The sequence below is a fragment of the Gymnoscopelus microlampas genome (assembly GCF_963454915.1).
Source record: "Gymnoscopelus microlampas genome assembly, chromosome: 8".
In the NCBI taxonomy this organism is placed as follows: Eukaryota; Metazoa; Chordata; class Actinopteri; order Myctophiformes; family Myctophidae; genus Gymnoscopelus; species Gymnoscopelus microlampas.
In genome coordinates, this window is record NC_139945.1 from 49,938,779 (window position 1) to 49,951,662 (window position 12,884).

At 42.9% G+C, this 12,884-nt stretch overlaps 1 protein-coding gene across 1 annotated transcript in view; it reads left to right on the top strand.

Annotated features, from left to right (window-relative positions):
- phldb1b (pleckstrin homology-like domain, family B, member 1b) overlaps positions 1-12,884 on the top strand; it is an 89,931-nt gene that overhangs the window by 34,737 nt on the left and 42,310 nt on the right. The window contains 1 exon segment of the mRNA XM_084064115.1: positions 2-130. Within this exon segment, the coding sequence (XP_083920241.1) occupies positions 2-130 (129 nt within the window).

A 12,884-nucleotide genomic window follows, 5' to 3' on the forward strand; every position in this document is an offset into this window, starting at 1 on the left:
CCCCGCCCAGCCAGGGATGAGGGAACGCAAGAATAGCATCTCGGAGATCAGCGACAACGAAGATGAGCTCCTAGAGTATCACCGACGCCAGCGAGAGGAGCGCCTTCGCGAGCAGGAGATGGAGAGACTGGTGAGTTAACAGCAGCAGAGCCCATCCACACACTGCTTTGTTTTTTTGCTTTATGAGAGAGATCAGTAGAGACGCAGAGGGACAAACCCCATGTCCAGTAATCTCTCTTGGCTGCCATCGGCCCAAACCTCTAGTACAAGGGTCTTCAACAGGGGGTCCGGGACCCCTAGGGGGTCCTCAGAGTTACTACAGGGGGTCCCCCAAATATTTGTGTGATATTATTATTTTGTTTTACATTAACCACTTGAACCCTAGCATCCCTTTTCTGAGGAGAACTTTAGCCAAAAATAGCCGGAAAAAAAAAAAAAAATCGCGCTGCGAGGCGTTGTGAGCTTGTAGATCGGCTATTTTAGGCAAAGAGTTATATATCTAGAGGGAAAAAAGAGCAGCAAAAGTTTATCTGAAACACAATTTTATACAATATAGAGGGGGTCCCTGATTCATCTCTCTCTCAGCTAGGGGGTCCTTGGCCTGAAACGTTGAAGACCCCTGCTCTAGTATCTATAAAAGCGCAATATTTCTGTGCGTGCATGCTTGTGTGTGTGTATGTATTCTGTCCTTCGTGTATCTCGAAAACCATCTGACCAATCGATCTCAAACTCGGAGGAGCAGAGGTAGCGCTGTCCCCGGTGTGAGGTCGGTCGGAATAGCAATTCTCCAAAACATCTAGAAATCCACCAATCCCCCTACTTGGAGATCGCATATGTCATCAATATGACGTCATTGTACTGACATCATAGGTTTTAATGGCTTCAGCGGGTATTGCATTACAGAAGGGGCATGCGTTCCGGCATCGTCATAGTACTGACGTCGTTGACTGGCCTCCAAGTACTATGATAACGGATACTGCAGTACTCTGACAAAAGGTACAAAGGGTGTTGTATAACTGAAGGGGCATGTGTTCCGACGGGTATCGCACTAGTTTAATAAAAAAATCACACCCTGTGTGAAGAGAGTGGTGCCTTTGATGAGCCCTGTATTGGTATTGATGTTGTCATCAATGTTTGTTTATTGGACAGACATACATACATACGGACACACGGACAAAGTCAGATATAGGAGTGGTTGGCACCACTCAAAAATCACACCCTGTGTGAAGAGAGTGGTGCCTTTGATGAGCCCCGTATTGGTGTTGTCATCAATGTTTGTTTATTGGACATACATACAATACATACATACATACATACGGACGGACACACGGACAAAGTCAGATATAGGAGTGGTTGGCACCACTCAAAAATAATCGAATGGTGTGGATCCACTTGGGAACAGCGTGGCTCCATGTGGATGTCGTACTTCATGTGGCCAGCCTGTGACGGTTTCAGTCTGGTTAGAACTAATTAACTATGATTATAGTTCAAATATTAAAGTTCAATATTGAAAAGAACTATTGTGGAGGTATTTCTGTGGCTTACTGGCAGTGTACACAAGAGACTTACAGTACTGTACCTCTGATCGGTCCAGAGGTTTGTGAGATTATTTAGCTCCGGACACACAGACAGACAGACAGAGACACAGACACACACAGACCCTCTCCTAGACAGCTCGCCTCCTACAGAGCCACAGATAGATAAAAAAAAAACACATTTTAACAAGGCCGGTGCATTTCACACACCAACAACACTGTGGATTGAAAGGAGCTATCACTATGTAGATAATACATAGTGGTACATTAAAACCTTTATTTTCATGTTTCATAATAGTGTAACTCACCATCTGTCAACACTGTAGTTTATTAGTTGTATCATGTGTACAGTGCTTTACCAGACTGAAGTAAAACATGGGTTAACAGGATGAAAAGAAGGCAGTAATAATCAGTGCGTTTGTTTGCTGAAGGTGGACTTAACAGGGGACAGTTAAAGCCACTGACTGAACCGTCTGTAACTCGGCTAGTTGCCCAACGAAATGCTGTCTCTTGGCGCGGAGCAGATGTCGCCATGGTAACCACATTGTTTGTTGTCTCGTAATCTTAGGGAGAGACAGAGAGAGCGTGGGCAGGGGTGTGGGGTGGGGTTAGGTTGGAGCTGGAGCTGGGGCTGTCGGGGGCGGGGGGGAAATCTTAGGCACGTCTGGAAGTTTGAATGAAACCCGCTGCTGAGACAATGTCCTTTTTAGAAGGTTTTATGTGACTTTCGTGCCTCTGCGAGAAGGCATTTTGTGCGTCCTGTTTGTAATTACACAGTGGGTGTGTGAGAGAGAACGAAGGCGGTTCTGAGTCTAAAGCTGCAGTGTGTACGCTCTGACATTGTAGTAACATTAGGGGGGGGGGGTCCATACAGTCCGATGTTGACTCACTGACCCTCAAGGTAGAGAAGGCTGCTGTAAATGTCACACAGGCAGAGTGAAATGTCGACTTGCACCAATTTAAAGGCAAAGGGCAGGCATTGTCAAGAAGATGAGACTGCTGATCAATATGCAGGGCCAGATTAGGACTGTGTGGTGCCCCAGGGCGACCTCAAGTTGAAGTGCCCCCCCCTGCTCCCTGAGGCGGAGGTATGGCTTGAGGCTGGGGGAGGTCGGCGCCGAAATCGTAATCGTGCAATCGTTTTTTGGCTGGATTTTGTTAGTTTCTTTTCGGTTTTTGGTTACTTTATTTCGGTTTTAGGGTTATGTTATTTCATTCTTATTTAAAAAAAGGCCCCCTTACGGCCTATGGGTAATCCGGCCCTGTCAATATGTGGTCAATATCATAATTTTGTTCAGTACAGCAGAATCCAATAGCTTAATTATTAAGAGAAATATGATTGCATTTGCAATTCACCCCAAACTAACTGTGAAGCAGCAGTACCACCGTAAGCACACAGAGGGAAACAGGAACTGTGCAGACAGCTGAAGGAACATAAAGATCTTCATAATAAGGTCATGTGTGGTCATCAAATAATGTCATGCAAGAAAGGAGCCTTGCTGATAAAGCCAAAGTCAAGGATTTGATTAAGTTGGATTATTATATATATTATTATTATTATTACACTGTAAATACAACAAGCTGTGCATGGGGCCTCAGGGTCTGTGTCATAGTTGACTATGAGTTGTGATTTATTTTCAATGCCCACAATCTTTCACTTTCAAGTACCCGATCTTACACACTCCGCTACTCATACCTACTGTACCTGAATAAGCCAAAATGAAAAGGCTGAGTTAATGGTAGTGAAACTACTAGTCTGGAAGATGATTATTCCTTGAGATTGTGTGTGTGAGTTGTTTCCATCTTCATAACATGAATAGTGTGGTTGTTTTGTTCTGTTGGTTGTAGGTCTGATTTTCAATACATTTCTTATTTCTCTAGTTTCTGAATAAACATTTCACCTCATGTCATCACAGTGAGAGGTGTGGTAAACTGACCCCAGCTCTGGGACAGACAGTCACTGTGCACTGAGTCTGGTAGGGGGTTATACTGTATTTACCCAAGTTGGGGGTTTTATCACCACACCTGTGGAAATACTGTTGACTACTGTGTGTATAATCATCAATATATAATCATGTTATATTAGTAAATGCACTCTTCTGCAGCTAGCTAACTACTGACTTCCTTTAGATACAATAGTAGAGTCTCTTAGATGGCCTGCCCTATACTGAGCTGAGCGTTCTGCTTAGTTCTGAGTCATCTGCTAAAGATGTTTTATATGGGTGATAAACTTGCTGTGTGTGTGACTGCATTATGGACAGGGTCACACATCCAGATGACATACTGTACTCAGTAAAGGAAAGTTATTATTTTGAAGGCATTTCTGTGCCTGTACAAGACAGTGACAAATGAGGCACAGGTAGAGCAATTTAATGACATGCATCACGGGCCACGAGCTGGATTCAAACCCGCATCAAGAGCAGTTCTGTGCCCGTGCGGTGCGCTAATTAATTGTCTGACTCCACATCGTTAGCCGGCCCCCCCTGGCTAAACAATATGTAATTGCTTTGTTTTCCTAACAGCCTGGAGGTGAGCGTTTTACTGATGAGCAGCCGACAGCGAAGAAGCAGCATTTGCCATGTCTGTCGGCTGCAAGATGTCCCTGCCTGGCGAGCAGCTGTCTGTCTGATATACTGTCCCTCTTGGCAAACACACTTGGCATATGGCCTGAATTCACAGTCTCTGCTCTGTCTGTCTGCAGACAGATAAAGGGGGGACTGGCCGTGTGAAAACACGGTTCCTCTATCTGCCAAAGATGACCTCATCTTTCAGCCGGTGTGTCATTGAAGATGTCGTCATTGTTTTAAGAAACACGACCTTGAGATGATGTCACACTGTTTGCGTGATACATACAGGTTTCGATGATATAAAAAAAATCTGTTTATGCAAGGATTTTCCAGAATAAATATTGAGTTTTTTTTAAATCAAGAATGGAAACATGTTTAAGTTTATTCTGGAGTGCAGCTCATCCATTCTGTGTTGACTGATGAATTAGGATGTAACAGTGTAACGGTTGTACTCCAGTAACGGTCACTGTAACTGTCTAGTCTAGCGGTTGTACTTGAATGACAGTTACTGTAACTGTCTAATGGTTGTTGTAGTTGATTGACTGTAGTTAAGTGAGTTACTACAGCTGTCCAACAGCTGTAGTTGAGTGAGAGTTACTGTATGCCTGGTTGTAGTTGAGCCAGAGTTACTGTATGGTTGTAGTTGAGTGAGAGTTACTATAAGTGGCTAATCGATACTTTGGAATGAGAGTTTCTGCAACTGTATCTAAACTCAGCGGTTCTCTTAAAGTGGTTCTCTCAGGGTTCCTTTTTTTTATTATAATTTTTATCCCACGATTTTGTAACCCATTTTTCACCCAGTGCCAATTGCCTAAACTTGTAATCCTGGGCTCTACTCTCCCTCTGCCAGCCTGGGGAGAGCCCTGAACTGAGCTCATGCTTCCTTCAACGCACGATGAGGAGTGAGCAAGCCGCTTCTTATCACCTGACGGGGGAGTTTCCCCGGTAGGACGTAGCACGTGGAAGGAACATGTTATTCCAACCAGTTCCTTTCCCCTCCATCAGGCGCCCCGGCTGACCAGGGGGAGGTAGTATAGAGACCAGGATTACTGCATGTTTTTTGTGAGGGTACTTACCCTAGGGGACACAGAGAGAACACGCAGAACTCCACACAGAAAGCCCTGCGAGGTGACAGCGATACTGACTGAGCCACCGTGCCCCCTGACCCTCAGGGTTCCTTGAGGGGGTTCCATATGGACCCTTACAGGTCTTTAACTCTGAGAGTTATGGGGGTCTTTGAAATTCAAAAGTTTGAGAACCACTGGTCTAACTTGCTGTAGTTGAATGAGTTACTTTAACTGTCTAATAGTTGTAGTTGAGGGAGAGTTACTGTACTAGGGACACTATATGACACTACACTAGGATTTTCGGAAAGGATCCTAAGGTTTGTCAGTGTGTTATTCAATATTATTTTGTCATAATTGGTCAAAGGAAGACAAAATGTGCTGATTATTGAAAAGTGGAGTGTGTGTGTGTGTGTGTGTTCAGGCGAACTGGTCTGCAGAGAATAATTAGAGCGAAGGAGTCTGCCTTCTGCCAGGTAGTACTGTAGGACACATGAAGAGAAACCTATACTGTACCTAGGACAAAATGTAGCTTTGTCTGTGCTGAAAATAGCTGATCTGAAAGCTCTCTGTAAGCTTGTAGATCTGCTCTTTTTGGCAAATGTTCCGCCCAGAATAGGGTTGCTGGGGTTCAAGGGGTCAACCAACCCTTTCATTTGACTTGTTAATGCCCTTTTCAGTTGAAAATACATATTCTTTGTCATGCAAAAGGATCATTTGAATCAACCTGTATTCAATGGTTTCAACTACAGACATTATGTAAACAGATTGTAATAGTCAATATTGATGCTGAAAATGTACGTATTTATGAATAACGTTTTACTTTCATATGCTAGAAGACTACAGAGTCATTGCACTGTTTCGTAACGACAGCTCACTCCTCTCGCTCTCTCTTTCTTCCTTTCCCACCCTCTGTTACTTTTGTCATGCTATGCGTTGCATATTTTTCCAGCCTGTCAGCCTGCCTGAAAAAAAGACACACAGTAGTCAGGACATACAGAGAAAGCTCTGTTGTGTATTGCGCCATCTCTGCCAGTGCAGTGTCCATGTGGATTACAACACTAAATATACCTTCATACTGCAGATAGATATGCACCCACATTCAGGAACGCCTACAGCTGCTCTTTGAGCAAAGAAACCTAGGAGACATATCACAGCAGGCCAGGATAGACCTGTAGGTCTAGATAGGGTTGTACAATGTATTGTAAATAGGTTCTATGCACAGCAGCCATATTAGGAATTAATTGAATTGAGGAATGAACCATTCCTTACTTCCTTCACAGGTGTTACCATGATACTAATTAAGGCTCTGTTCCATTTAGTGTTGCATAGTGGTTGTCTTATTTTCAAGGACCCCCATAACTCTGAGAGTGTACATTACGGGTCCATTTGGTTCCATTTGTACACTCTCAGAGTTACACACCCACCATAAGGGGCCATTTGGGAACCAAAATGGAGTGTTTCTAGTGAGCCAACATGCACGATATCAGCACCCTGACCAGAATGGAACAGAGCCTTCATTAGTATCATTGGTAACACCTGTGAAGGAAGTAAGAAGAGGCCCAATTTCTTATCAATACGGCTGCTGTGCATAGAGCCTATTATTATATATATCATATTCATTTCATTGATATGGCATACCGCTGTGGGTGAAGAGCTTCTCTGCTTCAGGACAGATAACTTTTAGAGCTGTTCCGATACCCATACCAGTATCGGAAAAGCTGCCGATACTGGCCAAAATACTGGTATAGGTATCGGCGAGTATGCCAGTCAAAGTCAATGCCGATCCGATACCACGTAATTTGTCACATGATGATATTTCATTTACAGTAATATTTTGATTTGGTTGCACGATTGTTTTGTACTCTTACTGTACTATTTACATTATTATTTTACTAACTTGTAGCTGCATTTTAACTTGTTTTGGATTTTTATTTATTCCTGGATCGGTGGTTCTCAAATGATTTAATTTCAAGGACATCCTTAAGAGTGTACAAATGGAGCCTTTTTTTTGTACAGTCTCATAGTTGCAAGGGACGGGTCCATTTGTAATCCCCTCAAGGACCCCTGAGGGACCCTGGACCTTTTATTACACACTGGTATTTGATCGGTACTCAGTATCGACCAATACGCAAGTTATGGGAATCGGTATCGGGAAGGAAACGATGGTATCGGTACATCTCTAATAACTTTGTGAAGCAGGAAGAGAGAGGGCGACATGGGGAGGTTGGAAGGTGGACTACATTCACTCTCACTATGTGGGTCAGCTGTGCATTTCTTGTTCTCTCTGTGTCTAAAGGAAAGCTCTGTTAATCCAGCCTTGAGACAGAGCGTAAACACACACATGCAGCAGTGTGTGTACTTAACGATTTATGTGCCAGTGCTGACCTGTTATCAACAGTACTAGACTTTTTATAATTGGCGTACCTGTGTTGTCTGTCCAATGAGGTTGAATAGGCACATATCAGGCTATAAACTCAACATTGCATAGTTTTGTATTAATAATGCAATACAATATCTGCCCATGTATCAGTCAGTGTTGACATTATAATTGTTCTTTATTATCATTTGTTCTATGGTAGGTTACAGTGCATATACATAAAATATTGTTCCATGGTGTATTTATGATATGTTGGGGGGCTTTTCTGCCTTTTAATTGATTATACAGTGGAGACTGACATGAAACGGGGAAAGAGTCAGGGAGTGACACGCAGCAAAGGTCCACCAGGCTCGGGAATCGATCCCGCAACTTGCTGTCAGACTACGAGTCAGGCGAGTGGTACGTGCCTTAACCACTCGGCCATCATTGCCCCATGGTGCATTTATTAAAGTATTTATTAGTATAACAGACGAGACGTGTCCATTCATAGCCACACTATGTGCTAATGTCAAACACTGAAGAGGAAGTAATCAATTCATGGGCTTCTACGTGACAGGTTTGTTATGAAGATGCATTGGTTGTGCATTCCATAGCGATATGCATCATCAGGTGCTCCAGTAAAGTAGGTGGTTGTGAACCTGGAAGAATGTTGCTAATTACCCATATATACTTTTATATGTATGGATGTGTGCGTTATTCTGGTTTATGTTGCAACTCCTAAGTCCTAATGCTGTATTTTGTAGCTACAGCATACAGCAGTTACATGCACATTAAGGTGCTAGTGTGTGCTGGACACATCCCGTTAGGAAAAGGTTATTTCCTGAACATGGGATACTTTGTCCACATTTTACATATTGATGTTTTGACTCCTGGAAATGGAAATGCTGAAGATCCACATGGGACTGAGATGGTGCCAACACATAAAGCTATAGTCTATTCATGGATTCTCCTTCGCTTCACTTCCAACAACAAATGTTTTGTAAACCACAGTGTGAAGTGTTCTTGTCTGAACCCTCAAGTGTTGTGGCGCTGGTTGTCCACTAGAGGGTGTAGCTTCCCTGCTCAGGCTGCAGTTGGATATCAGAGGGCACCATGGAGTGTGGAGGGAGGGTGGGATACAGTACATTCAGCTAAACAGCAAGCCTCTCCCAATCTCATATTTTGGTCTCCACTCGAATTGCAAATTTATTATTCGCTGAGTGGGCAAATTATTAGGAAGGAACATCTCCTGCATCTCAAATGTCTCCAGGGGTTGAAATTTCTTCCTGAAAGTATGGTTTTATGTGCTTAGCTGTTATCGAAGCTGGCATAATCCCAGAAATGCACAACCATACAAACCGCAGGGTTTTATGTTTTCATATTGCAATGTAAAAAACATTGGATGGAGATTCTTAGCCCTTCAGAATATTATAGATTCACCTGGCCAAACTACTGACAGTATATAGATGTCAAGTGTGTCTAAAATATCTAAAGTACAAAGTTTCTTTTCATGGAACCAACCAGCAAGCCACCTCCCACTTCAGGAAGTCCGTACTCAAATTATGCCTAGCCCCTCCCCCTTTTCAAAGATCACGCCCCCCAGGCCCCAGGGCCACTGAAGGGCTCTCTCTCCCCATTTGTTCCAAAGTAGCTCAGTCTGCTTGAGTAATTTCTCAATATTAAGACTACAACACAGGGAGACAAGTGATAGAGACTACAGTTTGTGTTAGTACTGTCCAATAACATCCAGTACATAAACGTAACGACCAGATATGGATCGACACCAGGCGCTGGGCAGCCCTGCACCGGTGGGCACTGTGGTGAGGCGAGGGCAGAGTAGAGAACAGGCCATGGTGTACCTGCTGACTCTGGCTGGAGAGACTCCAGGCTTCCTCAACAACGTGGCAGGACTCATGAAGGTAACTGATCCCCACATCTGGGACTCTCTGGTGGGCTCTGGCTATATTTAATGAACCACTCTGAGATATTTAGCTGCATAAAGAGGTGTTGACGGAGCTCTTGGATTCTTTCATTAGCGAAGTGATTTAGACCACCAGGCAGTTGTGAGCTGTGTCTTGGCTGACTTTTCAAAATGCCCTCACACACATCTGAGTCTAAATTTAGAGGGAACGTTGTTCTGTTTGCTGGCTGGCAAGAGGACAAGTTGATCAGATGGCATACTGTGTGTGTGTGTGTGTGTGTGTGTGTGTGTGTGTGTGTGTGTGTGTGTGTGTGTGTGTGTGTGTGTGTGTGTGTGTGTGTGTGTGTGTGTGTGTGTGTGTGTGTGTGTGTGTGTGTGTGTGTGTGTGTGTGTGTGTGTGTGTGTGTGTGTGTGTGGGTGGGTGGGTGGGTGGGTGGGTGCGTGTAGAGCTGGACCGATTTATGGGTCTGATGGCGATACAGATGTTTTGACTGATATTTTGCAAAATAACAGTGCAAAATCTTGGAATCAATTTGACTAAAGTTTCTATTTGGGAACATTTAACTTATAATATAAATTATACACAGTCATTGTTGATTGGCTATTTTAGAAACAATTTAAAATCATCGGCTGTATAATTGTCTATATCTATGTTGTCAAAAAAAATTAAACCATAGCCGATATAATATATTGGACAAACCAATGTATTGGTCGGGTTCTAGCTGGTACATGCATGTCAGCGGCATGCCACAGCAGCATGCATACATATGCATGTGATGCCTTCTGTTGGCTCATTCATTCACAATGGAAGCTTTGAGGTTTTGCAGCATCTGTATTAGTTCAGATGTCTGCCGGTTGACTGCAGGTTGGGGATTTTTATAATGAGACCTGCTGAGAAATGTGTTGAGTTTTACTACTGCAGGTAGAGCAAGCTAATGAGAAAGAGTCAAAGACTGAGATAGACAGTCAAAGATTGACCAGGAAAGGGATTTAGAACTAGTATTTCTTTGCTGATCGAGAGAGAGAGGCAGTGTTGGATAGGAGTGAAATTGTGAGTGACTCTGTCTGTGAACAAAGCTTCAGGCTGTTGTTTGCATCCTCTTGTTTGACGGCTGGAGAGCTGTTTGGTTTGTTTGCCGCTGTTTACGTTGGCTGGTACGCTTCATAAATCTCCCCCGGCCAAACAAACGCACGCAGAATAACTAGCAGCTCATTACGCAGACTGTTGCACACTGGCATTGATCTACAGCTCATATTTATTGGGAATATGGGCTGTATATATAATTTTGCATATTGTAAAGACAGATGTCATATGTTTTTCAGAGTTTACTGTTGGCTGACATGATGCAACTAGAGTTTGTGCAGATATTACAGGCTTTTGGTGTTTGTATTGCGGATGTAGGATTCCCCATTGTCCTTTAAATAACCGTAATCATGTTTTTTTTTTTTTTACATAAATCCCCCACTCTTAACCTGCCCTCTAATCACTGCATGTGCTCTTTGATGCTCTCATCTCTAGGCTGAAAGTTTTGACATGATAACTAAAACACTTGTGGGGAAATGACCCCTGGGGGCCCATATCTTAACCTATTAAAAAAAAAAGCAGATGTTCAGTAAGTAGACTTACAGTACTCCTGAGATGCCAGGTTGAAAGTGGTTAAGGGCCAGGACTCCGGAGGGACGCTACACTGGTTTAAATGCAGCTGCATCTACTGTTGGCTACAAGCCAATAGTTTACACTTTCAGTTAAGTTCAGTTGAACTTCACACACAGTCAATCTAACTTATGCAACATTGAGCTGAAAAAAAGCAAAACAACATTTCACTTGGGGTCATGGTGCAGACAGAACACACATTTAAACAAGAGATGCAATATTATGAGACTACGTACTGCAACAATGAAATGGTAGGTAACATTTTCACATGAAGACATGAGATTGTACTGATGCCCTCTGCAACAAGCCCTTTAATGTCCACTTGAAGACAGTCATCATCAGGAATACAAATGTAATCAAATAGGTAGCCTCACTACTGGTAAAGAAAACAACAACAAAAAAAACAGGATTGGAAACATGTTTTTATTTTTTAGGGCCCAAGAGTTCAAATCTTTTAATCTGAGTGGATCTGATTCGGATTTTTGGTAATAAATACTAAAAAAGAAACAGGATTGGGATCACTTTGCTATCCGATCTGTGATCATAGAATTATCTCATGTCAATATGAAATATAAGTTTGATTAATCAAATAATATAACACCCAAAATCCAAATCTGACCCACTCGGATAGGGATTAAAAATGTTGAACGCTTGGGCCTAGGTGATTTACATTTGTAATATGTATAATATGTTCAAATCAAACTCTACGACAAATATAAGCCTAATTTATACATTCAAAACAATTGGGTTAGTTCTGTGAATTTAGAGCTATATATTTTCTTTACTCTTACATAGTACTTGGGCCTGTAGTGAATATAGCTCCAGAGGCAACTGTTGTGGAACGGTGAGCTCCTGTTTCTAGCACCTTGCTGTGAAAAAAGCATTCCAAACAGGTTATGTCAAAATAACTCCAAAATAACAATTTATAGGCTGGTTCCAGAGGGGGATTGGGAGTAAACAAAAAAGTTAGCTCTGATTTCATGACACTTCTGTCATCATGCACACTTTCACTAAGACTGCACTGGTGCTGTCTTAGTGAAAGATGGCACCAGTGCAGTCTCTATGTATGATCAGGTCAGATTGTAAACATTTGTACATGGAGCCTGGCTTTGGAGTTTTGGATAAGCCTATCCACAGAGTGAAAACGGCACCCTGCTGCTGCTGTGAAGGTAAAGAATAGCAGTGGATCACCGCAACGCTTTCACAGACTGTCTTTTTGGGAGCTATTTTGACATGTATACGTTTGGAGAGCTTGTTAGCAGCAAGTGTCTAGAATAAATGAGAGCACGCCATTTCTACTGGCAGCTCAGACTCTTGGGCTGATATTCTCTGCGCTTCCAAGTACTACAGGTATGTAAGAGGCAAATTATATATATAATGCAATACGTCTGGAATTGCCGAACTTACACTTAAAGCTCGGTGCACTGAGTGCAGCATGGAGGGCCAGTTTATTACCAGGAGAGTCAGGCTGCCTGAGGGCTCTCTGGTACGCTTGGCTTTGAAGCCTGTTCCGTTGCTCCATGTTCCACCAAGGAGGAGGAGGAACGCGTCCCTCGTTAAGAGTCGTCTGTTCGTGTTCCCCAGGGACAGTGCCGCTGAAAACACAAAACCTTCCCGTGGAGAGAGCATCTGATGATTACCACCAACGTAGTTTGTTTTGCAGACGGTTTACCGAGAAACAGAGCTTGTGAATCTTCTGCTACTGCCCGAAGAGATAGATGAATACATATATATATATATATATAAATTATATATCTATGGAGGTAGGGAGAAAGAAAGAAAGA